A 26,050-nucleotide genomic window follows, 5' to 3' on the forward strand; every position below is an offset into this window, starting at 1 on the left:
AAACCCTGGTGGCATAGTGGTTAAGTGCTACGGCTGCTAACCAAAAGGTCAGCAGTTCGAATCCGCCAGGCACTCCTTGGAAATTCTATGGGGCAGTTCTACTCTGTCCTATAGGGTCGCTATGAGTCGGAATCGACTCGACAGCACTGGGCTAGGTTTGGGTTTATATTAATAGAAGTACAGGTTCAACACCAAGGGAATATATTTTTTGGCTATATTAATAGAAGTATAGGCTCTACACCATGGGAGTACTTTTTTTTTTTTTTCCTTACTAATACAAGGGTAGATCCAACCCAAGGGAGTACATTTTTGGGCTATATTAATAGAAGTATAGGTTCAACACCAGAGGAGTATCAAGTACGCAAAATTTCCTTCCTGCTCACCCTTCAGCGGAGGAAATGTACTCTTGGAAGGTGATGGGGGGACAACCATCTGGGAAGAGGGCCCACTACCAAAAATCATGCCACACCACTGCCTGACACTAAGCAGATCCACCATAAATGTTATTTCTTATGATGATTTGCCAGCTGTGTGACCTCAGGCAAGTTACTTAACCTCTCTGTGCTTTGATTCCCCATCTGTCAAATGGGATCAATAATATTCCTACCCCGAGAATGAAATAAGATGATGCAGAGAAGGTGTTGGACCAGCACTGGGCACACAGTCATCTACTGAACCCGTTATTTGTTCAATTTGTTTACCTAACAGTCACTGTGTAGCACTTCCAGACACGGCCCTAAGTGTTTTACAGGTATCTAACTTGTTTAATGTCCTGTTTGTCATTGTTTGCTTTAGAAACCAGGGCTGGGGTGATATCAAGGGGTGGTGCGAAGAGGCGGCAGGTGTGGACTTCAGCCTCCGAGGCTCAAGGATCAGCACACAGCACTGGGCAGTGGGTGGCCCACACGTGCGAGGGACCCACCCATCTGACACACAATAAAATCCACCTTTTTGAGGGTGTATTTTGGTGAATTTTTTTCCCCTGATGGATTTTTGTGGGGGCAGCCTGCTTTTAGGGAAGGAGTGATGGCAGCTGAGCAGGGACACCGGGACAAGGGGCCACCAGGGAGGGCTGGACAGGCCCACCCAGGACCACTAACCACTTGCTCCCTGGGAGTCTTTCCAATACCATTATGCCTCACTCTTCTTCCTCCCCATTAATCCTCATCTCTTTTTTTGCATCCCAGGCCAATTAGAGAATACACAGGGAACAGTGTCTTTTAAAGGCAGTGCCAGGGAGCCCCCACACTTCAGGGGAACCCCTCAGGGGCCTCCTAACTTCCCTCTCTTTCTTCTGCCAAAGCAAACCCACTTGTATTGAGCTCTTGGAATTTCCTTGCAAGTTTAGGCAAAGAAAGGGCTGTACTGCCACAAGAAAGGGTGGATTCTGGTCTCCAAGATCTCTCCGCTCCCAACTACCTACTGCCCTATGCTCCTGTCTCCTCTCCAAGGGACGAAGAAGGACCCTCACTCACACCCCACACCGCAGTGGCTCACCTGAGGGCCCGTGGCTCAGAGAACTCTTCATAACTGTGCATGGAGTCACTGTAGGATTCCCGGGAGCCCAGGGGTGGTGGGCGGACAGAGTACTGGTGGACGGAGGCATTGGGCTGTGACGTGGTGTAATAGGGTGGTGGGATGCTATTGCTGGTCTCACTGCGGTAGTCGCTGTCACGATCGTCCACCGCACTGTCAGGGTCATCGTCTGGAAGGGAAAGAAGGTAGGGGACAAGGTGAGGAGAGAAGAGAGGTGAGAACAGGCAATAGAGGGTCTTCACTGGCTGCTAAGCCAAGAAGAGGAACTTCTCTCAGACTAGATGAAGGATCTTGGGTCATGTTAACAAAGGTATAAGCTTTAAAGTAAAGAGAAGGTGAAAACCCTGCTCTACCTCATGTGGACCAAATGGACCTGAAGTCTGGGATGCGAGGTGGGTCCTACATTGTGAGGAGGACATGGACGAATTACAAGGTGTCTTTCTGCTCAAACGTGAGCAGAGACTTTGCCAAATTTGGGACTCTGAAAATGAGATGGATTTTTCCATCAGGCAGTGAGCTCCCCATAAGAGGAGGCACACGTGCAAGTACTTGGGGGAAGCTGGAGGACTACCAGGTGGACCAGGTGGAATAAATACTCTTTAACTCAAAGAGATTTCCTGATTATCTGAGAGGTGGGAACCCTAGACCCAAACTCAAAGGTGCAGAAACAAAGAAGAGGCTGTGGAAAGATACTGTCTCCCTCAAAAAGGACTGTTAGGTGCCTTTGAGTCGCTTCCAACTCTTAGTGACCCCATGCATAACAGAATGAAACACTGCCTGGGCCTGTGCCATCCTCACAATCACTGCTACACTGGAGCCTATTATTACAGCCACTGTGTCAATCCACCTTTTGTGGGTCTTCTTCTTTTTCGCTGGCCCTTTACTTTACCAAGTATGATGTCGTTCTCCAGGACTGGTCCCTCCTGATTACATGTCCAAAGTACGTGAGATGAAGTCTCACCATCCTCACTCCTAAGGAGCATTCTGGCTGTACTTCTTCCAAGACAGACTTGTCCATTCTTTTGGCAATCCATGGAATATTCAATACTCTTTGCCAACACCATAGTTCAAAGGCATCAATTCTTCTTTGGTCTTCCTTATTCTTTGTCCGGCTTTCACGTGCATATGAGATGATTGAAAACACCATGGCTTGGGTCAGGCTCACCTTCATCCTCAAAGTGACATCTTTGCTTTTTAACACTTTAAAGAGGTCTTTTGCAGCAGATTTGCCCAATGATATACTTTGTTTGATTTCTTGACTGCTGCTTCCATAAGCATTGATCACTGATCCAAGTAAAACGAAATCCCTGACAACTTCAATTTTTTCTCCTTTTATCAAAATGTTGCTTATTGGTCCAGCTGGGAGGGTTTTTATTTTCTTTATGTTAAGGTATAATCCATATTGAAGGCTGTAGTCTTTGATCTTCATCAGTGCTTCAAGTCCTTTTTGCTTTCAGCAAGCAAGGTTGTGTCATCTGCATATCACAGGCTGTTACTGAGTCTTCCTCCAATCCTGATGCCCCATTCTTCTGCATGTAGTCCAGCTTCTTGTATTATTTGCTCAGCATACAGACTGAATAAGCATGGTGAAAGAATACAATCTTGATGCACACCCTTCCTGATTTTAAACCAAGCAGTATCCCTTTACTCTGTTTGAACAACTGCCTCTTGGTCTATGTACAAGTTCCTTGTGAGTATAATTAAGTGCTTTGGAATTCCCATTCTTTGCAATATTTAATCCATAATTTGTTATGATCCACACAGTCAAATGCCTTTGTAGAGTCAATAAAACACAGGTAAACATCTTTCTGGTATTCTCTGCTTTCAACCAAGATGCTCTGCTTTCAGCCAAGATCCATGTAACATCAGCAATGACAGCCTTCATTCCATGACTTCTTCTGAATCAGGCTTGATTTTCCAGCAGTTACCTGTCGACATATTGTTGCAACCATTTTTGAATTATCTTCAGCAAATTTTTATTTACATGTGATATTAATGATATCACACATGCTTACCCATTAAGCAAGGTATGCACAGGCTTACTTACTAATCTGTAGTGCATAATTTCACGTAATAAGCCCCTGCATACCTTGCTTACTGGGTAATCCATCCCTGGTTGCATCCGTTTGTGGAAACACCTCACTTGATATTCTGTCAATTCCTGGAGTCTTGTTTTTTGCTGAGGAGCCCTGGTGGGGCAGTGGTTAAGAGCAGCAGCTGGTAACCAAAAGGTCAGCAGTTCAAATCCACCAGCTGCTCCTTGGAAATTCTATGAGGCAGTTCTGCTCTGTTCTATAAGGTCGCTATGAGTCGAAATTGACTACAGCAGTGTGTTTGGTTTGGTTTGGTTTTCGTCAATGCCTTCAATGAAGCTTGGACTTCTTCCTTTAGTACCATTGGTTCTTTCTGTCTCCCCACGCCCCTTTTTTTTTATTGTACTTTAGATGAAGGTTTACAGAACAAACTAGTTTCTCATTTAATAGTTAATACACATATTGTTTTAGGACATTAACAACCCCACGACATGCCAACACTCTCCCTTCTCAACCTTGAGTTCCCTATTACCAGCTTTCCTGTCCCCTCTGGCCTTCTAGTCCTTGCCCTAGGGTTGCTGTGCCCCTTTAGTCTTGTTTTGTTTTGTGAGCCTGTTTAATCTTCGGCTGAAGGGTGAACCTCAGGAGTGGCCTCATTACTGAGCTGAAAGGGTATCTGGGGGCCATACTCTCAGGGTTTCTCAAGTCTCTGTCAGGCCACCAAGACTAGTCTTTCTTTTTGAGTTGGAATTTTGTTCTGCATTTTTCTCCAGCTCTGTCCAGAACCCTCTATTGTGATCCCTCTCAGAGCAGCCAGTGGTGGTAGCCGGGCACCACCTAGTTGTGCTGGACTCAGTCTAGTGGAGGTCACGGTGGATGTAGTCCAGTAGTCCTTTGGACTAATCTTTCCTTTGTATCTTTAGCGTTCTTCATTCTTCCTCACTCCCAAATGGGTAAGACCAGTGGAGTATCCCAGATGGCCGCTCATTGGTTCTTGATCATGGCTTCTGAAATGGCTGAATGTCAACCATTCTTTTCAGCACAGTCTCTGTGTATTCCTTCCAGCTTCTTTTGAAGCTTCCTGCATCATTCAATTTTTCGCCCATACAGTCCTTCAGTATTGCAACTCAGGGTTTGAATTTTTTCTTTGGTTCTTTCAGCTTGAGAAATGGCAAGCACATTCTTCCCTTTTGGTTTTCTAACTCCAGATCTTTGCACGTTTCATTATAATACTTTGCTTCTGAAGCTGCTCTTTGAAATCTTCTGTTCAACTCTTTAACTTCATCATTTCTTCCATTCACTTTAGCTTCTCTTCGTTCCAGAGCGAGTTTCAGAGTCTCTTCTGACATCCATTTTAGTCTTTTCTTTCTCTTCTGTCTTTTTAATGACCTTTTGCTTTCTTCATGTATGATGTCCTTGATGTCATCCTACAACTCACCCGGTCTTCAGTGTTCAATGCATCAAATCTATTTTGGATCTCGTGGACTTGTTTTAGTTTTCTTCAGCTTCAACTTGAACTTGCATATGAGCAATTGATGGTCTGTTGCACAGTCAGCCCCTGGCCTTGTACTGACTGATGATATTGAACTTCTCTATTGTCTCTTTCCACAGATGTAGCTGATTTGATTCCTGTGTATTCCATCCTGAGAGGTCCAAGTATATAGTCACTGTTTATATTGTTGGAAAAAGGTGTTTGCAATGACTAAGCCATTACTCTTGCAAAGTTCTATCACCTCTGGCTTTGTTTCGATCACCAAAGCCACAATTTCAAACTACCAGTCCTTCTTCTTTGTTTTCAACTTTCACATTCTAATCACCGGTAACTATCAAAACATCTCGATTGTATGTTTGATCAATTTCAGATAGCAGAAGATGGTAAAAATCTTCAGTTTCTTTATCTTTGGCATTCGTGGTTGGTGTGTAAATTTGAATGATTGTCGTATTAACTGGTCATCCTTGTAGGCATATGTATATTATTCTGTCACTGACAGCATTGTACTTCAGGACAGATCTTGAAAATTTTTTTTCCCTTATTTTTGCCTTGTAATTTCTAGTCTTTTTTGTGCGTGTGCTTTAGATGAAGGCCTACAGAGCAAATTAGTTTCTCATTAAACAGTTAATACACATATTGTTTTGTGACATTGGTGGCCAACCCCATGACGTGTCAACACTCTCCCCTTCTTGATCTTGGGTTCCCTGTTTCCATTTGTCCAGTTTTCCTGTCCCCTCCTGCCTTCTTGTCCTTGCCCCTGGTCTGGTGTGCCCATTTAGTCTTGTATACATGGTTGAGCTATGCATATTATTGTTTTATGGGCCTATCTCATCTTTGGCTGAAGGGTGAACCTCAGGAGTGACTTTGGTACTAAGTTAAAAGGGCGTCCAAGTTGAAATGTTCTTTTTGATGATCAGTGAGACACCATTCCTCTTTAATTTGTCATTCTTGGCATAGTAGACCATATGATTGATGGTCTGATTCAAAATGGCCAGTACCAGTCCATTTCAGCTCACCAATGCCTAGTGTATCAATCTTTATGCATTCCATTTCATTTTTTACACCTCCCGATTTTCCTTAGTTTATACTTTACACATTCCTTGTTCTGATTACTAATGGATATTTGTGGCTGTTTCCTCTCACTTTAAGTCATACCACTTCAGCAAATGAAGGCCCCTAAAGTTTGACTCCATCTACATCATTAAGGTTGACTTTACTTTGAGGAGGCAGCTCTCCCCCAGTCATATTCTGAGAGCCTTCCAACCTGAGGGGTTCTATTTTCTGGCACTACATCAGAGAACATTCCACTGCTATCCATAAGGTTTTCACACCAGTTTTCCCAGAAGTAGACCACCAGGTCCTGGTTGCCAATCTGTTTTAGTTTGGAAGATCTGCCAAAACTTGTCCACCATGGATGACCCTGCTGGTATTTGAAATACTGCTGACATAGCTTCCAGCATCACAGCAACGTGTGAGCCACCACCATATGACAAACTGACAGAAGAGTGGTTGTAAAAATGATTAGATTTTTAATTTGGTGAGACTGCCACACACCCAGAATCTATTACAAACATGGAACATCAGGAATGTGGCCAAACTTTAAGTGCTTAATAAAAATGAAAGGATATTTTGGTTTGACTTTTTTGGTAAAAAAAAAAAAAAATTTTTTTTTAATAAATTTTTTTTTTCTAAATCTTAACAATGGAGCCCTGGTGGCTCAGTGGTTAAGAGCTACAGCTGCTAACCAAAAGGTTGGCAGTTTCAAACTCACCAGCCGCTCCTTGGAAACCCTGTGAGGCAGTTCTACTCTGTCCTCTAGGGTCACTGTGATTCGGAATCGACTCAAAGCCAATGAGTTTTTAAATCTTAAAAAAACAAAACTCTGATTTTAAAAGCAATGCGTCTGGGTAGCAGGATCATTGGGAATTGTCCTCTTTCTATTCTTTTTCTGTACTGTCTGATTTTTTTTTTTTAATTGCAGTGAAAACACACACAGCAAAACACGCACCGATTCAACAATTTTGACGTGTATAATTCAGTGACATGGATTACACTCTTTAAGTCGTGCAATCAATGTCACTATCCTTTTCCAAACCTTCCCACCACCGTTAGGATAAACTCACTGCCTCCGAAGCAAAATCTTCCCTCCCCTTCCTCCCACTCCCAGTAACTAGCAACTAATCATTTTTCGTCTCTTTTTTTTTTTTTTTTATGTATTTGCTTACTGGAGCCCTGGTGGCGAAGTGGTTAAGAGCTAGGCTGCTAACCAAAAGGTTGGCAGTTTGACTCCACCAGCTGCTCTTTGGAAACCCTATGGAGCAGCTCTACTCTGTCCTATAGGGTTGTTATGAGTAGGAATCAACGGCAACGGGTTTTTATTTATTTTTAGTTTCCTTGAGTTCCCGGGATGACAGAAATAGTTAAGCACTTGACTACTAGCTGAAAGGTTGACAGGTCAAACCCACCCAGAGGCATCTTGGAAGACAGGCCTGGCAACATACTTCCAAAAGTTCACAGCCTTGAAAGCCCTCTGAAGCAGTTCTACTCTGCACACATGGGGTCACCACAAGTTGAAATCAACTCAGTGGCGACTAACAACATGTATTTGCTTATTTCACAGGAGTGAAATCATACACTATTGGTCCTTTTGTGACTGACTTATTTCGCTCAGCATACTGTTTTCTAGGCTCATCCATGTCATGGTGTCCATCAGGACTTCATTTCTCTTTAGAGCTGAGTAATATGCCATTGTACGTGTTGTACCTTCTGAATTTTGACAATGCACATATTACTTTTGTAACTGAAAAGAAGGATCCATTTATTTTTATTTGGAAAGTACAGTAAAACAGTCCCTCTAGAAAGAGTGAAGGGTGCAGAAGGGGGGGAGAAAAAAAAGCAGAGGACACCCCAGGCCCCCAAATCTCAGACCAGCGGGAGGGAACTGTGGACTTTTGCTGAGTTCTATGTGCGTGTGTGTGTTTGTGTGTGTGTGTGTGTGAGAGAGAGAGAGAGAGAGAGAGAAAGAGAGAGAATGTCAGAGGACAGTGTCAAAGGAGATGTTAAATTGCAGTGGGAAGGGAGAAACTCAATTTAGTTAGAAAACAACAATTTGGTTGAAAACCAATCAGCTGAGAAGGAAAATTGAAATCCTGACTTGGGGGCCCATGGTATACTCAGCCATTACGTAAATTTACTGGTGATTTTACACACCAAGAAGGTGGTTTGCATCTTCTTATGTCTTTAACTGTTTTTGCTCATTTCCCAGATGTTTGTCTATTTTTTCTCACGTTGTTATTTTAACTTTCTAGTTCTTTTTTAATCATGTCCATTTCTAACATTTGAAAAATAGGTCCAAACATTTTTTAAATGTGGTGAATTGTTCAAAAATTAATCTTGTACTTCCTGTATAAAGTTCTTTTGACTGTTCCCTAAAGTTATTTTGCTTTTAAAAAAATCAAGTTCATTTTCAGCTACCAAAGCCAGCTTTACCAAGGTATCTCTGGTTTCCAGGGTTCTCATTTGACTTGGGCCACTGTGACCTACAAGCTTTCCTTCCTGTCCCTGGGAGACAGGACCACCATTTGATGTGCTGTGTCTTAGCTCTGATATTAAAGGCAAAAGCCAAGGCAAACTTGCCACAAATTCTTGTAATCTAGATTTGTGTGCGTCGGGATGGAACAGCGACGTTGTAAATGATCCCTCACAAAACTGTGAACGTCGTCTTGATGTAACCAAATTTCTCCTCTGACCAACTTCATTTCTACCCAATCATCTGGGTTTATAGTCTTTAGCCAAATCAGTATTTTTCCACCGAATTGTCCTTGAGTTTGCCAAGGTGTTTCCAATAAAATCACATGAAGCTGTTCGTATGTGTGTTCATCAATTTTTTTTTTTTTTTCCTGATGAATTGCCTTTTGGCGGGACAGAGTGTTTTTGAGTGGATTGTCTTCGCTTTTGCCCAGATTCTGCCTTTTATCAAATTATTTTTGACCAAATTGCCTGCTCCGGGCTAAGCCATTTTTGGCCACTTTGTAACAAACGCATCTGCTTTTGGCCAAGTTGTCTTTGCTTTTGACCCAATTATCAGCTTTAGCCCAATTGGCTTTAACCAAAAATGCCTTCTCTTTTGACTGTTTGTGGCAAACTGGTACCAAGCCACCTCGTCCTCCTCTGCCAAATGCCTATTTTGGCTGAATTGATTTCTGACCAATTTGTTTCTGACCAATTGTTTTGGATTAAAGTGTTTGTAAACAGTTACCCTGGTCCTGGTAGGGGAGGGGAGGGAGGGTGGGGCTGAGCTGGTGCACCAGGATGTGGGGAAGGAGGGGAGGACGCTCCAGGTGGTGGAAGAGAGGAAACGACATAGTTTCACGACTCAGATTAAACCACAAAAACCAAACCCTTTGCCGTTGAGTAGCTTCCAACTCATACGACCCTAAGACTCAGATTAGAACGACTGAATTTCTCTTGAAAGGGCAGGTAAATGGGAAAAGGGAGGTATTCCTTAGGGAGAAAAATAGACATCCAACTGGGAGGGTCTTGCTTCCTTCTCCTGGGGGCAAAGGGGACAAAGGTGGTGTATGTGGCGGGGTGCTTTTGGGGCTGAGGTTTCTGGAGTGATATCTGCTTGAGGGTCCCTGCCCAGCCCCTCTGTTTCAGGCCCTCTCCCCTTCCCCTCCCCACCCACCACCATACAAGTGCCGCTGGGGCCATTTCCTGGTGGAGGAGGAAGATGGGAGACAAACAGGGCAAGGGGTCACAGGAAGGGAGATGAAGTTATACATGGGGAGCGGGGGTAGGGGGAACAGAGTGCCCAGCTGGAGAAAGGACAAGTCTCCAGTCTAAATGTCCACCCCTCCCGGCTGAAACCCCCACTCCAGTGCCAGTGCCCACTGCCTAACAGGCAGAGCAGGAATCCCAAGACAGGAGGCAGGAGGGCACAGGAGGGGTTGTGACAGTTCCCCACATCCCTATGCAGTGGGGTGGGGTCCTCGGGGTCACCAAGGCACCCACCTCCCCATGACTACCCAGAACAAATAGCTGAGTACTTACTCTGCTGCTCACCCCAGCCAAAATAATTCCAGTTGCCTATAAAGAGAAGGGGCAGAGATAACAAAGGGGAGCAGGCAGAGGGGTGGGCATGGGGAGCAGGAGGGCTCCCCCATCCTCCTCTCTTCCCATCTCTTCCCCCACCCCAGGACTCCAATGCTTTCCTGCCCCTCTTCCCCAAGTATCATTTTAATTGCTGACATTTGTCATGCTGTCTCTCACAGAGCCCTCATCATCTTGAGAGGAAGGCGGTATATCCTCACTTTTCATTGAGGCCGTAGGCTCAACCAGAGAGTAACAAAGGGGGCACTGGGCCTCCCCCTCGACTTGAGGATAAAGAAACACTGAACCAGAAGCCCTAAGCTTCAAAACGCCCCTGTTGGTTAGGTTTTCTCATTCTCTTTACAGATGAAGAAACGAGGCTCAGGGAGGTGGAGTGAGTGGCTCAAAGTCACACAGCCTCTGAGCATCAGGACCAGGGAGAGAACCACGTCTCCGCCCCTCATTCCCAATGCCTGGCATCTCAGAAAACACCCTGGAACTGCACCCTGACTCCTTTGACTCTTGGCTGCCTCCTCTGTGAAATGGGGGTGATGAAACATTCCCAAAAGGACTCAGAGGCAAATGCTGGGCGATGGGTTCCATTTGCCACATAGAACCACCCCTCAGCTTCGTTCCACTTCCAGGTACTGTTTGTGGCTCTGTTCCTGCTCCCACCTTGCCTGCCCCCACTCCATTCACCGGGAGGGGGGTTTGTAATCCTCCAAGAGAAGTCAAGGAACCCACTTGATATCACATCCCAAGGTAGGGTGGAAATGGGGTTCCCCAACTGCAAGACTCTAGTGCTTCCCTCCAAGCTTCATCACCACCATCCTAGGCACATGGGGGGGGGGGCGGACAACGGATACAGGAGAGACTGTGAGAGGGAGGGAAAGAGAATGGGAAAGCAGATGGAAAGGAGAAGGAGGATGAAGAACAGGATTGGGAGGCCAGGTGTCAGTGGCCCATGGGACAGGGGCGTGGGGGTTCTGCTTTGAAGCTGTATGATTTGCCACTTCCTCCCACCACGAGGATTTGGAGGACACTTTTAGGAGGGAGAATATCTCTTTGATCCACAGAGACCTGGTCTGGGGGTGACTGCCCACAGGGCCAAGGAAGACAAACAACATTAACAACTCCAGCCTTAGTGGGTTCAGTAGGCGAGGAACATGACCATCACAATAATTAATAGATATGGTACAGTGGAAAGAAAAGCAAAATGGGAGTCCCTCAGACCTGAGTTCAAATCCTGGCTTTGCCACTTGCTGGCTGTGTGACCAAGTCACTTCTCTTGGACCTCAGTTTCTTCATCTGTGAAAATGGGCACCAGAAATGTACTTCATACATCGTATGCATGTTGGTGGGGTCATTTGATTAGTGTCTGTCTGTGCCATCAGACACAGATGTGTTGGCCCTATGAATAGTTTTTTGAAGAAATTATAGACACTCATCCAGGATCTTCAGAATGGAATTGAAGAGTCCACAAAATGCTTTTATACCTTTAGATGCCTTGGGTTCTTCCAACAGCCCTCAGAACGAGGGGGCTCAGATGCCCATTTCAAAGAGAGGGGCCCCACGGGTCAGAGAGGGCCACTGACCTGTCTGTGATTGCATAACAAGGCAGGACTCAAACCAAGTCCCAGATCTCTTCTTCTTTCCACTACACTATGAGCAGACACTGTGGTCACACTCAGGACCCATCTCTCTGGGGAGTGACCAGTTAGGACAGTCAAGGCGTGGGGAGGGATGAGGGTTCCTTCCAGAGAGGAAGCAAGAGGTACTTACAACACTGGTTGCTGGGGACAGGAAGAGGCTTCTCTTGCTCATCTTGAAAGGAGTACTGAGGGGGAGGGAAGGAGAGAGGGCTTGTCACAGGGGAGCAGAAGCCAGAGAAGCAGGGTGGTTCTCTGTCCTGTTCCATTTGACTCCTCCTTGCCTCCTCAGTCTCCTCCCTCTGGAGGAGAAGGATACAAGTGTCCACAGAGACAGAGAGAGAGATACCCAGAGACAGAGAGACAGTAAGAAACAGAGACAGGGAAAAAAGAGAGAAAGAGACATCCAGAGACAGACACCAAGAAACAGAGACAAAGCAAAAAGAGCGACAGAAAGAGGGAGAGAGAGAGAAACCCAGAGACAGAGAGACAAGGGGAAAGAGAGAGAGAAAAAGAAAAAAGAAAGACGGATGAGGAAAGAAACACAGAGACAGAAACGATGAAGGCAGGGAGCTAAAGAAAGGGGAAGAAAATTAGTTTAGACAAAAGTTATTAACACATGAGTGTTGGTCCTTTGAAGTCCCTGGGTGTTATGGATTGAATTGTGTCCCCCAGAAATATGTGTTATAAATCCTAACTCCTGTACCTGTGATTGGGGTCCCGGTGGCACAGTGGTTAAAGAGCTTGGCAGCTAACCAAAAGGTCGGCAGTTCGAATCTACCAGGTGCGTCTTGGGAACCCTATGGGGCAGTTCTACTCTGTTCTATAAGGTCGCCATAAATTGGAATTGAGTCAACAGCAATGGGTTTATACCTGTGGGTATAATCCCATTTGGGAACGGGTTTTCTTTGTTACTTCAATGAGGCAGCATGAGTGTGGGGTGTGCCCTAAGTGAATCTCTTCTGAGATATAAAAGAGCAGATTAAGCAAGCAGCAAAAAAAGAAAAAAAAAAACAGAGATGGGGGAAGATAGATGCCAAGCCACAGGGGGGTCACCAAGGAACCGGGGAACAGAGGCTAAAAAGAGACAAGGACCTTCCACCAGAGCCGACCGAGAGAAAGCCTTCCTCTAGAGCCGAAGCCCTGAATTCGGCCTTCAAGCCTCCTAAACTGTGAGAAACGAAACTTCTGATCGTTAAAGCCATCCGCTTTGGGTACTTCTTTTACGGCAGCCCTGGATACTAAGACACTGGGTAACATAAACGGTGAATGTGCTTGGCTACTAACCAAAAGGTTGGTGGTTTGAGTTCACCAAGAGGTGCCTCAAAAATCAGCCACTGAAAACCCTGTGGAACACAGTCCTACTCTGACACACACGGGGTCGCTATGATTTAGGGTTGACTTGACAGCAACTGATTCGGTTTGGTTTGGTTGCTCCTTTGCCCTCTGCCTCCCACTAAAAAAAAAAAGGTTCTGGGCTCACCTTCTATTTCTTTCCTGCTGTTACTCTCTGAAGACTGTCTTCCAGGGCTACACTGGATCTTTCAACTGTGATGAGGTAGGGCCAAGAAGAAAGGGGATGGCATGGAAGAAGAAGTGGCACAAGGGGTAGGACTAGTGGGAGAGAGGACTTTTAGGAAAGTCTGGGTATCACTTGAGGACCTGAGGGGTGTGTGAACAGAAAGAGAGTGTAAGAAGTGCTTTCCGGGACCATGTGTCCCCTTAAGGGCATTTGGCAAGAGCAGAATTGGAGTTGTCTGAAATTGTGATGTGGTTGGTGGACTGTATGTTCCTGGAATCCCAGAATTGCTTTGAAACTGGACCACATGGACTGTGGATTTAATTGGGTTACAAAGAGGGACACTGATGGTGTATTGGTTAAGTGCTACAGCTGCTAACCAAAGGGTCGGCAGTTCAAATCCGCCAGGTGCTCCTTGGAAACTCTATGGGGCAGTTCTACTGTATCCTATAGGGTTGCTATGAGTCGGAATCGACGTGACGGCACTGGGTTTGGTTTTTGTTTCTTTTTAAGAGAGACACAGACACAAAGAAAGACAAACTGAGCGAGCGAGAGAGAGAGAGAGAGAGAGAGAGGAGGAGGAGGAAATGAGGAGGCAAAGAGAGACAGAGGAGACAAGGAAGAAAGAGTCTCTCACCCCAAATGCTCACCTCATCCTGGTCCCGCATAGCATTCAGCTGCTCCAGCTTCTTGGCCCAGTAGCGGGCCTCCTCCTCAGGAATGTCTAGAAGCAGAGCCAGGGCTGTGAGCAGGGAAGCCCCTCTCTGCCCCTCAACCTCCTCTGGCCCAGCCTCTGGGGTCTTTGGCAAGGTCTGAGTGGGGCCGGGCTGGTCTTGAGTGGGTGAGGAGAGGACGGGAGGACAGGACAGTGCCTCCACACAGACCTGAACCCCCTAGAGCTACCTTGGGAATGGAGGGAGGGTGGAAGGGGAGATGTGTCCTAGCCCTACGAGGGAGAAGGAATCATGAGTTCTTAGAAGAAAAGACAATGTGGAGCGACAGCAGCTGCCTCCAGGAAAGGCAGATGGGGCTCCTTCATCTCTCTGCTCCTATCTGTCTCTGTCTGTGTTTCTCTCTCTGCCTCTACTTTTCTCCCTATGTCTCTGTTTTTGTATCTTTGTTTCTGTCTCTTTGTCTCAGTGCTTCTCTGTCTCTGCTTTTCTCTCTCTATTTCTTTTTCTCTCTGTGTCTGTGTTCTTCTGTTTTTCTGTCTCCATCTCTCTGTGTGCCTTTCTGGCTCTGTGTCTGTTTTTCTCTCTATGTCTCTCTCTGTTTTTCTGTCTCTGTCTTTGTCTGTCTCTGCCTCTCCTCCTACCTGCAGATCACTCGTGCAGTACACCAAGCACCAGCAGTTCATGGTCCCTCCCTCCAGCACAGGCAGGGCTGAGAAATGTGCTCTGTACACAGCATGTGACCAGCTGATGCCTGCAAGCCAGGGAACTCTCCTCTGGGGAGTGCGACTCTGGTCTGAAGGGACGGCCCCTCCACCCGGGTCCAGCTATTCTCCTGGCCTCACTGGGTGAGCCCAGGGAGTGGGGCGGAGCTGAGCAAGGGCCTGAGGTTCCACACTCACCTAAAGGCAGTTCGAATCGGGTGTCGAGGAGAATGCGGTGGAAGGTGGGGTCTTTGGTGCCACAGATCTCATTGTCCGCCATGATGACCTGGGAGTCCAGTGTCAGCCACTCTCCAGGGCCCTCCTGGGGCAAGGGTTGGGAACAGGATTAGGGTCCCAGCTGGGAGGTTCCCTCCTTTCACATGAGACATCCGCCTCACCCCATCTTGCCCCTACTCTAACAGCAATGGTTGCACTCCCACTTTACAGATAAGGAAACTGAGGCTCAGAGAGGGGAAACCCCCATTCAAGGGCCACATAGTAGGTCTGAGGAACCCAGAGAGAGAGCCCCACGGGGCCAGGCAAGAGCGGTTCCAGCCTTGTGTGCCCACTCCCCACCCCCCAATGAGGGGGTATGGGGATCTGATTCCAGATGAAACCCTGATCCACCCACCATCCTGAAACAACCCTAAATGAATCAGCCAACATCCTCCTGAGGGCTGGTGTTCCCTGGTTTAGAGACATGAGCCCTTGAGCAAACGGGGTTCACTCTGACCTCAGTGTCTTCATCTCTTAAATGAGAATGGACCTTCTGTGGAATCTGCTTTCTGAAGCTCCAGGAAGAGGCTGGGGGTGGGGGTTGTTGGTCCAGGGTCTCTTGCATAAGAGCTTTCCTCCCACTTGGGGGCCACTGAGAAAAATTTGAGTCCCCTCTCAAGACTTCTTTTTGCCCTCACTTGCCTAGACTATTGCACCCATTTCCTCCCTCTCTGTTCGTTCATTCATTAAATAACAAACCTTCCCTGGCGTCTCCACTGCCTGGCCCATGCTGGGAGTGCTGAGATCCCCAGAAGATGGACAGAGTGGACACAGATATCCTCAGTCCCATGGGGTCGCATTGGGTCAAAGGGACGGAGGGGGCTGGGGGGTGGGGGGGGTGTTAGAGAGGGCTTCCCAAGGAGGGAGCATCAGAGTTGGAACCTAGAGGGTGATGGAAGGGAGACACTGGAAGCCAAGGCAACAACAAACATGAAGGAAGGTTCCAAAGCCATCCTTGGGGACCGCGAATGGTGGAGGCTGGGTGTGGTGGGAGACGAGGCTGACCAAGTGGGCACCCCAGATGCCTATGTGGAGGTTATCATGGGATGGGGGATAAACGTTCATTCTGTCGTGGCACAGGTGCTCCTCCTCCCCATCCTCGGCCCACCCACTCACCTCATTGGACTGGCGGATGGTCCGCAGTGGGATCCACACGGTGCCCACCATCGTGTCCCAGATGAGCCCTTTGTTCCACACCTCCACAGTCAGCCCCAAGTCCAGGCGGTTAATTTCGCTGTGGAGAGAGGGGAGGGGCACCGAGAGACACAAGTGAAATAATGGAGGCTCAGAGAGGTCAGTTTACTCACCTGAGGACACCCAGCAGGCTGGAATTCAAACCTCTTTCCTAGCCAAGCCAGGAGATGAAACAAGATAAGACAGTGGTTCTCCTTCACAGAGGGGAGACGGAGGCCCAGAAGGGGAAGTTACTAGCTCAGCATCTCTCAGCAGAATCAGGGTGTCACATGTCTCCTGCACTCCCAACTCACCTGGCCCTACCTTGTGCACTCAGACCTGACAATGCTGGGTTAGCAAGCAAGAGACTCCAGCATTTCCAATGGCTCCCTATTACCCCAGGATAACAGCATTCAGGTGCCTCCATTTTTCCCAGGGTCATCTCCCTTCAATCACACAGGGATGCCCCCCCATTTATGCATGATCCCAGCTCCAAGCACTTTCCCTACAGGATCTGCCCCCACAATCTGCTGATTTTGGAGGGAAAATCTCAGTGAATGTCCAATTCACCGACTGAATCAGTTTATCAAAGATTTATCCTAAGGAATGTTCTCTTTGAATACATCTGTTGATCGTGACCTGGTCAGTCAGTAACTGGCTCTGACTGAGTTGGGACCACACTGTCCCTCCCCTTCACATCTCTAGAATTGGGGGTTCAGCTCCTTTCTTCCTTCCTGGAATGTTCCTCTAACCCGGGACCCTAACTCTGGGGCCTGTGGTGCCCTCCACAACTGACCATCCCCAGCAAGGCCCTGCTCAGGGAAAAGCCCAGAGGTTAAGGGTGACTGGGTTCAAAACCCAGCCATGCCACTTATCAGATGTTGAGCAGGCACCTCTGCCTCTCTGAGCCTCTGTTTCTGCATCTGTAAAATGGGAATGATGATAGCAAACCCCTCGCAGGGTTTTGGGCAGAATTGACTCAGTGTGTGCAAAGCATTAGAATAGGACCTGGCACAAATTGTTCCCCATCATCAGGGTAGGGGGATTTTATAAGTAGGGGGATATGAGGCCTTGGGGGTTGGGCTCCAGGCTAGGGCAAGAGTTCAGGTCATTCATTCATTCGGTGATTAGACAAAAATCCTTATTGAGCAGCTAATGTGTGCCAGGCCCTGTGCTTGGGAAAGGAGTCATAGCAGGGACTGAGACAGACCCAACCCCACCCTCCTGGAACTCAGAGTTCAGAGGTGCAGGTGGGGTATAGAAATGTGTGTCCAAAATTCACACAAATGGCTCAAACAACAAATTGTGGTGAGGCCTGGGGAGGATGGGATCCTCTTAAATCACAACTTGGAGGTGGTGGTCAGGGAGGGCTTCCTTGAGGAGGTGTCACAAGCTGAGACCCAAGAACAAGAAGGACCCAGCTGGGGGGCAATAAGAGCATGTGCAAAGGCACTGGGGTAGAAGGGTTGGGGGAGTTGGAGGGCGGTGCAGATGCAGGTGGAGCTGGGCCAGTGAACGAGGTGGCCATGGAGGGAGATACTGGTGGGAGGGAGGTCTCAGGCGCTGTGGAGAGAAGACTGGGTTTTATTCTGAGGTCCACGGGCAAGTTTGGAACCTGGGAGCAAAAGGACGTGATTTGCAGTTTTAAAAATATCCCCCTGGCTGCCTGGTGGAGAACAGATTGCAGGAGGTAGTTGGCACAGGAGGCCAGGACAGAGGCTAGGCGGTAGCAGGGACTTGGCTGGCAGCCGCAGAGATGGGAGAAATTGTTGGATTCAAGGCGGAGGGAAGGGAGCCCAGTGGACTCACAACATGAAGTCCTGTTCCCAACTGGGCTGGCTGCCCCGGACAGCAATGGTCGTGCTCTTGACGTTCTGCACCTTCAAGGTCACGTACGTGTTGAACTTCTCTGTGATGGCAAGACAGCATGTGATGGTCAGAGATAGCATGGAGCTCAGCGATCCTCCGATGCCCCTTCCCAGCCTCCACACAACCCCATCAGGTCTCCCATGCTCCGTGGGCTCAGGGCACCTCCTTCTGCCATAACAGTGCAGCTCTGTACCGCCACCCCCAGGTCATCCCCCATTCCCACTCAGAGCCCCCAAGCACAACGAAGGGGCCCCGTTCCAGGAAAGTAGAATTGTAGGGTGCTTAATTCTGTTGTTTGGAAATGCCATTGTCCAATCGCCTTGGTTTTCATCTGGAAAACTGAGGTCCCAGAAAGGGGGAGGGGGCAAAATTGACCAATCTCGGCCCCACTTTTCCCATTTGTAGCCACGTGGATGAGTACCTTCCCTGCCTCTCAGAATCCTGGGAAGGGCTATGGGCTCAGGGGTCTCCTGATGGGAGCCTGGGGAAGTTCCCACACTCTAGGGGTGGGGGGTGGGGGGAGCGAAACCCAGGTCTTGATCTGCCCCTCCCTGTTTAACCCTTCAAGCCCCCCTCTGATGTTCAGCAGTCATAAACACCAAGTCCTCTTTCACTAGCTCAGACCCCCTCTTCAGTTTCTTCAAGAGACGGACAGACAGCACAGGACAGGGCAGCAAGAAAGGTTACTTACCTTGGGCACCATCAAACTGGGCTTTTTTGACTGTGGAAAGAGACAGAGATAGGGAAGGGAGAGGGGGAAGAGAGGTGGAGAACAGAGAGAGATAAAGATGCAGTGAGATATAGAGAAACACACCAAAATAGAGACATAATGTGAGAGAGAGAGAGTGGAGAGAGACAGAGGTAAGGAAGGGAAAGGGGGGAGGGGGAGAGAGGTGGGGAGAAGAGAGAGAAATATAGAGAGACATACCACAAGAGAGACATAACAAGAGACATGGAGAGGGGAGAGATACCAAGAGAAAGAAACAGAAGAGAGAGGTAAAGAGAGAGAACTCACGAAAGAGACAAACAGATAAAACAGAGAAAGAAATAGAGAGATGAGAAAGAGAGAAACCGAGATAAAGAAAGAGACCAATTCAGAAACAGAGACAGAGACAAGAAAAGGAGAGTTAAGGAGAGGAGGGAGGCAGGGATGAGAGGGAGAGAGAGAGAGAGAAGTCATCAGACAGTTTAGCACAGGCAGATCTACAGGTGGAAGGAAATTTGGAGGCTTAGAGCCACCCTCACCCCTCTCCTGCCCTCCCCATTTCTATAAAATTCCTCCAAAGCCCCCTGCCCAGCTGCGCCTCCACCTGCAACTGAATGAGATTCAAAAGGAGGAGTTGGAGCAGGTGACATGAGATGTTTTTCACAGGAAGTCCTCCAAGATTGCCAGAAAGGGAGAAGAGTTAAGGAGGAGGAGAAGTGGGGTGGAAGAGATGGCTCCGTGGCCCTATGAGACCAGAGAGGCCTCTCCTCCAGTTGTTCAGCTCAGTCTGTCCTTCTTCCAAATAATCCCAGGGTTTGGGGTCCCAGGCTCAAAAGGGGGCTGGGTGAGGTGGGACACAACAGTCCAGAGAGCTGACTCCAGTGCACATGGAGACATCTTAGTGGAGCTGGAAGGCTATGAGAGATCGTCTGGCCCCACTTGCCTGCGGAACGTGTAATCTGAATATATGCAGGGCTCCATGCTGTCCAGTGCCTTCATATTGCACAAGATCCCACAGCCCCAAGGGATTAAAAGCAATTCCAATCTTTGAAATATGGGTTTTCCCACAAGATACTAATTTTCACTTTCAAAATCCTGAAACCCTGAGGCTTCCCCCAACATCTCTTCCCACCACTCATTCTCCACCCCCACCCAAAACCTGCCCCCAAACCACGCCTATGCCACCCTTCTCTTGCTCACCTCTTTTTCCTGCTGCCTCTTTCCTTTGCAAATTAATTTTCTGTTTGTGTAAGCAAACCATGCCCACTTGAAAACCAAAAACCAAACCAATTGCCGTTGAGTAGAACCAGACTCCTGGCAATCCCATTTGTGTCAGAGCAGAACTGTGCTCCATAGGGTTTTTTTTTTTTTTAATAATTTTTATTGAGCTTTAAGTGAACGTTTACAAATCAAGTCAGTCTGTCACATATAAGCTTATATACACCTTACTCCATACTCCCACTTACTCTCCCTCTAATGAGTCAGCCCTTTCAGTCTCTCCTTTCGTGACAATTTTGCCAGTTTCTAACCCTCTCTACCCTCCCATCTCCCCTCCAGACAGGAGATGCCAACACACTCTCAAGTGTCCACCTGATACAAGTAGCTCACTCTTCATCAGCATCTCTCTCCTACCCATTGTCCAGTCCCTTCCATGTCTGATGAGTTGTCTTCGGGAATGGTTCCTGTCCTGGGCAACAGAAGGTTTGGGGACCGTGACCGCTGGGATTCCTCTAGTCTCAGTCAGACCATTAAGTCTGGTCTTTTTATGAGAATTTGGGGTCTGCATCCCACTGTTCTCCTGCTCCCTCAGGGGTTCTCTGTTGTGCTCCCTGTCAGGGCAGTCATGGGTTGTGACCGGGCACCATCTATTTCTTCTGGTCTCAGGATGATGTAAGTCTCTGGTTCATGGGGCCCTTTCTGTCTCTTGGGCTCATAGTTATCGTGTGACCTTGGTGTTCTTCATTCTCCTTTGATCCAGGTGGGTTGAGACCAATTGATGCATCTTAGATGGCCGCTTGTTAGCATTTAAGACCCCAGACGCCACGTTTTAAAGTGGGATGCAGAATGTTTTCATAATAGAATTATTTTGCCAATTGACTTAGAAGTCCCTCCATAGGGTTTTCAGTGGTTGGATTTTTGGAAGTAGATCACCAAGCCTTCTTCTGAGGTGTCTCTGCGTGGACTCGAACCACCAGCTTTCCAGTTAGAAGCCTACTGTGTTAACCATTTACACCACCCAGGGACTCCTATGCCCATTTTACAAAATCTAAAATATACAAAAGAGTAATGAAAGTAAGGCTCTTTCTACCCCAGCCCTCACTCTCCCTCCCAGAGCAAGCAAGGTCACCCGTTCCTCATGAGTCCTTCTGGAGAGATCCGTGCATCTACAATCGTGAGCTCATGCACATTATTTCATTTCCCACATAAATCCCAGCCTTCTGCACCCTCTGTTCTGAACCTTCATGTTTTTCAGTATATCTTTCAAGGTGTGTGCAAGAAGTCGAAGGCTAGATTCCTGGAAAGGGAATTTGGTGCCTGCTCTTTCTTCTCTTCTGAGAGTCAAGTTCAGCCTTTTCCCATGCAAACGTCAAAGTAGCCTCCCACCTCTGGTTCATATCTCTGTCCCCATCACTTGAACTTCTGTCTCACAAAAGCCCTTGAATGGAGTCAGTGAAGAGAGAATTCCCACCAAGCTGGGAGACGTGGGGCAGCTCCAAACACATGTCAGTAAAGACTGTTTGTTTCCCTTGCAGACAGACAGAGAGATGGTGGTCCAGAGGCATCAGTGAGCTCCCCAGAGCTACAGAGCTTCTTCCTATGCCAGTGCCCCCGCAAAAAAAAAAAAAACCCCAAAACCCAGATTTTATATGAAAATGAATTAGGCATCCTGCCCACCACAAGGCTGCCCACTTGGGCTTGGGTGTGGGAGGTGGGTCTGGATGGAGCCTTTGGCAGGAGTTTGGGAAAGCTGAGCACTGATTCAGCATGGAGCCAAGTGGAGCCAGATTTAAATCCTGATGCTGTGTGACCCTGGGCAAGTTAATTTCCCTCTCTGAGCCCCCACCTCTGTCTCATTCTCTCTCTGACTTGCTCTGTCTCTTCTGGATCTGGCTTTCTCTTTCTCTCCCTCTACCTTTCCCAGTATCTTTCTCTCTCTCTTTGTCTTTCTCTGACACCCCAAATCACTCACCATGGCCTGTCTTCCTCACCTTCCCACTCTAGGCACATGAGAGCACACCCACCCACACCCCTCATGATCCTCTTGCCCACTCTCAGCCCCACACAACCCATGGGAAGCTCACCCACCCAGCCCCTCAGGGTCTGGGGGTCCTCTGGCCTTGGAGTGTGTCTGTGTGTGGGGGGCTGAGAATCATTGTCTGCCCCAGCCTCCCCCTTTCCAGCCCCAGGATGTGCCCAGCAGGAGCCCCAGGCCATTTCTAGGGGAGGGCCAGGTTGCAGACCTGACAATTTGAAGGGGTAGGGAGAGGGGAGGCAGGGGGAGGGAGGGTGAGATACAGGGAGAGAAAGGAAAAAGAGAGAGAATAACAGGAAATGAGAGTCAGAGACACTGAGTCAGAGAAAGACAGAGAGATGAAAGAGAGAGAGACACACAGATTCCACTAGGGAGGGCAAACCAGGGAGAGTTAGGGGAGGAAAGTGAAGGGTCCTGAGGGGAGGAAGAGGTGCTGGACCCCCACTTCAGGTCAGATGAGGCATGACTGGGTCTGGCCTGGCCTGGACCCCATCTTGCAGCTGCTCTTCACTCTGGGCATCATTTAACAAATAAGGCCCTGGCTCAGCTGGAGGGCCAGTAGTCCTAGGTTTGTCCTTTAATCTCTGGGGGTCTCACCCTGTTTCTTCCCCCTTCTCCCTGTTCTCTGTCTCTCTTCCTCCCCTTCTCCCTCATCTTCCTGTCTCTCTGTCCCTTTCTCTCCATCTCTCTCTGCTCCTGTCTCTGTTGGCCCCCTCCTTCCTCCCCTCCTCCCCACACAACAGCCTCTGCCTCCCAGTTCAGCCCCTGACCACCTGCTGCCTCAGCTTCTCTGGTGGGTATCAGCTCTGTGGGATGCAGGCAGCCACAAATCTTTGAGAGCTAAGGCCAGGGCTCAAGCCCTCAGCCCTCGTCAGAGAGTTGGGGGAGGACATTTATGTTTGTGCACCATGGAGGGGGCATGAGAGGGGATGGAAGACTGAGGGGGTGGGAGTTCGGGGGGGAGGGGAACGAGGGAATGGAGCTTAGGGTTGGGAGGCAGACTGGAGGGGGATTGTTGGGGAGATGGAACTTAAGAAGGGGGAGAGGCTCACAGTGGGGACGGGGACTCAGTGGAGGTCATGAGGGGATGGAACTCAGGTGAGAGAGGAGGCTAAGGTTAGGGGACTTGAAGGGAAGGGTGTGGGGAAGAAAGGCTTTGAGAACAGGAGGATGCTCATGGTGGGGGGAGGGGACCATGGAAGGGGAAACTGAGAGGCAGGTGGTCTCACGGGAGAAGAGGGCTTGGAGGCAAGATAGGGCTCAGGACAGCAGTAGATGGGGCTCAGAGAAGGAACAGAGGCTCTCTCTCTCCCTCAGTCTTCCCTGGTCTGTAAACGCCGCGAGTCATCATCACCTTCATCATCATCATCACTGTCGTCGTCACATCCCACCCCCTCCAGCCCCCTTCATCTGCGGTATCGGGGTCATCGGGGCGGAAGCACCTCCCCCGTTCCCCGCGGGCCCCGGGTCACACGCGCTAGACTATTTATAACATCGGCACAGCGGGCGTGGGTGACGTGACGGCGGGGAGGGGGGCGGGGAGTGGCCTAGGCGGGGTCGGGGGTGCGTCTCTGGGGCCCACGCGGCCACACCGCGTCACGCCCCGCCATCGCCTGCTCAGCTTCTGCTCTCGCTGCGCCCCCTATAGGCAGAGCCAGAGGGGGCGTGGGGCGGGGGGCACTGCGTGACTCCAAAGGCGCTGCCCCTAGCTGGGTCTCAGTTTCCGCTTCTGGGAAATCGGACAAGTTAAGCCTGGCTGGTCTCACCTCAGTCTGCTTCCTTCCCTCTCCCCTCCTCTTCCATCTTCTCCCTTCTTCATCATTTATTATTACTTTTCATTACTATTTTTAACACTATTAATATAATTATTACCATAATTATTATCATTAATATTTTTTTCATTTGATCTGAACCACCCTGGAGGTGGACTCCTGCCTTGGGGCACCTGGTCCTTAACCTGTCTTTTTTTGGTGGGGGGGGGGGCATTCAGCCATCAAGAGAAGCAGCCCATCCACAGGACCTGCTCACTGAGAATGTCAGAACATACTAGAAGGCGTAATCAAATCAGCATGGCTTTGGCATGTGGGGGGTGGGGAGGCATAAAGAATCCAGAAATAGATTCTAGGGTATTTGAGCGTTCCACATGTGATGCCGGTGGCGGACCTTTCAGCGGGAGACGGAAGAGCTTAGTTATGAAGGACCTTGGCCCCGCTGGCTTTGCATCTGGAAGGGTAAATGTAGACTCCCATCCTTCAGTGTAAAAACAATAACACCAAGGACCTGGAGCTCCAGGCAGCTCCAGGGGTCAGAGATTTTTGTTTGTGTTGTTTACCATGTGGCACTTAGAGCAAGGCCTGGCTTACAGTACCAAACCCGTTGCAGTTGAGCCAATTCTGACTCAAAGCGACTCTACAGGACAGAGTAGAACTGTCCCATAGGGTTTCCAAGGAGCGGCTGGTGGATTCGAACTGCCAGCCACACAGTAGACTGGTTCATCCTCCCGCTAGTAAGTCTGTGCAGGTGCTGTCCACGGTGCTGAACTCTCGGCCTGTACCCCAAGCACCTCCAATGAACTTGTCCTCCTCCTGCCTATGGACCTGGTGACTTCTCTTACCTCCTGGGCACCCCAGAGCCCTCCCTGCTCAGACCTGAGAACTCAGTGGACACTCAGTAAATATCTTAAATCTACAGACCACCTTCCACAAATCTTTTAATACCCATTAATAAATACACCACCATTGATTTTTAAGGTTTTTGGCTCTACGTGTCTCATCTCATATCACTGGATAGTTCCAGCAAACCTGGGTGGTGGGAGCTGTTAGTCTGCCCATTCTACAGGTGGACAAACTGAGGAATGAAGAAGGTATGGGATTTGCCAGGAAGCGAGGGATTTAGGGATTCAAACTCAGGCCTGCTGAACTCAGGATGCCCTCATTGACTCCTCACAGAGGAAGCTCGTTGTTTGTGGGGAAAAAAGTGAGGCTCACGTTGGGGAAGGGGCCGAGGTTGCAACCCTGAAGATGAATCAGAGCTGACCCTGGAGGAGTAGCTCCCACGAGGCTGTCAAGAGCAAAGCCCCAGATGTAGACTTCACCCTTGCTTGGTGGTATCAGGGATGGGGCAGCGGGGGGCAGAGGGACTTGTGAAGGTTTCCTGAGAAAGGGGCAGGGAACAGCCATGATAAATGGGAAACCCATGACATGTCTGTTCACTGAGTGGATAAAGAAGGAAAATAATTCCCCAATCCAGCATCACACTCTCACCCCATGGAAGAGACTTGGCTGTCTCTGAGATCCTGCAGGCTCAGAGGAGGCTCAGAAGTCTCTGGGTGGGCAAACAGTGAATGTGCCAGGCTGCTAACTGAAACGTGAAGGTTGAAGCCCATTCAGAGGTGCTCAGAAGAAAAATCTGGTGATCTCCTTCTAAAAAATTAGCCATTGGAAATTCTATGGAGCACAGTTCTACTCTGACACACACGGGGTTGCCATGAGTTGGAATCAACTCAATGGAAACTATTGCTGGTTTGAGAGAAGGTTCAATTCCCTCCCTGGAGCAGATTGTGGAGTCAGGCAGTTCTACTGTCTGGCTTTGTGACACCAAGCAAGTTGTTGAGCCTCCCTGGGCCTCAGTTTTCCTCATCTGTAAAATGGGGCTGCTGTAAGGATTAAAGAGGTTAATGGGCATACAAGTCCTCAAGACTGTGCCTGTGGAATGGTGGATAAATGGGGCTTGTCGCTGATATTCATTGTGAGGCAAACCACCTGTTATGGATTAAATTGTGTCCCCCAAAGAGATATGTGGAAGTCCTAACCCCTATGTCTACAAATAGGGCCCTGTTTGGAAATAGAGGTTTTTTGTTACGTTAATGAGGTCACTCCACAGTCAGGTGGGTCCTAAGCCTAAACCTGAGTGGTATCTTATAAAAGAAGACAGACACAGAGACACACATACAGGGGACAGAAAGACACCACGTGATGACAAAGACAGATGCATTATAAGCAGCGAAGAAACGCCAGGGATTGAGACAGCCACCAGAAATTAGGAGACCACCCTCGAATGCATTTACTGATTTGTTTAA

General features: G+C 48.5%; 1 protein-coding gene across 2 annotated transcripts in view; it reads right to left on the reverse strand.

Moving 5' to 3' along the window:
* Positions 1–23,463, reverse strand: part of UNC13A (unc-13 homolog A) — a 69,783-nt gene extending 46,320 nt beyond the window's left edge. For both annotated transcript variants that reach the window (XM_064280952.1, XM_064280951.1), the window contains exons 1-7: positions 17,954–23,463; positions 16,088–16,205; positions 14,894–15,017; positions 13,971–14,044; positions 11,935–11,989; positions 10,114–10,149; positions 1,498–1,705 (exon numbers count right to left, since the gene is read on the reverse strand). In XM_064280952.1, the coding sequence (XP_064137022.1) occupies positions 1,498–1,705; positions 10,114–10,149; positions 11,935–11,989; positions 13,971–14,044; positions 14,894–15,017; positions 16,088–16,205; positions 17,954–18,093 (755 nt within the window). In that variant the 5' untranslated portion in view covers positions 18,094–23,463. The remainder of the gene's footprint in view (positions 1–1,497; positions 1,706–10,113; positions 10,150–11,934; positions 11,990–13,970; positions 14,045–14,893; positions 15,018–16,087; positions 16,206–17,953) is intronic.
* Positions 23,464–26,050: the final 2,587 nt, after the last annotated feature.

The sequence above is a fragment of the Loxodonta africana genome, chromosome 3, assembly GCF_030014295.1.
Source record: "Loxodonta africana isolate mLoxAfr1 chromosome 3, mLoxAfr1.hap2, whole genome shotgun sequence".
Taxonomy (NCBI): Eukaryota; Metazoa; Chordata; class Mammalia; order Proboscidea; family Elephantidae; genus Loxodonta; species Loxodonta africana.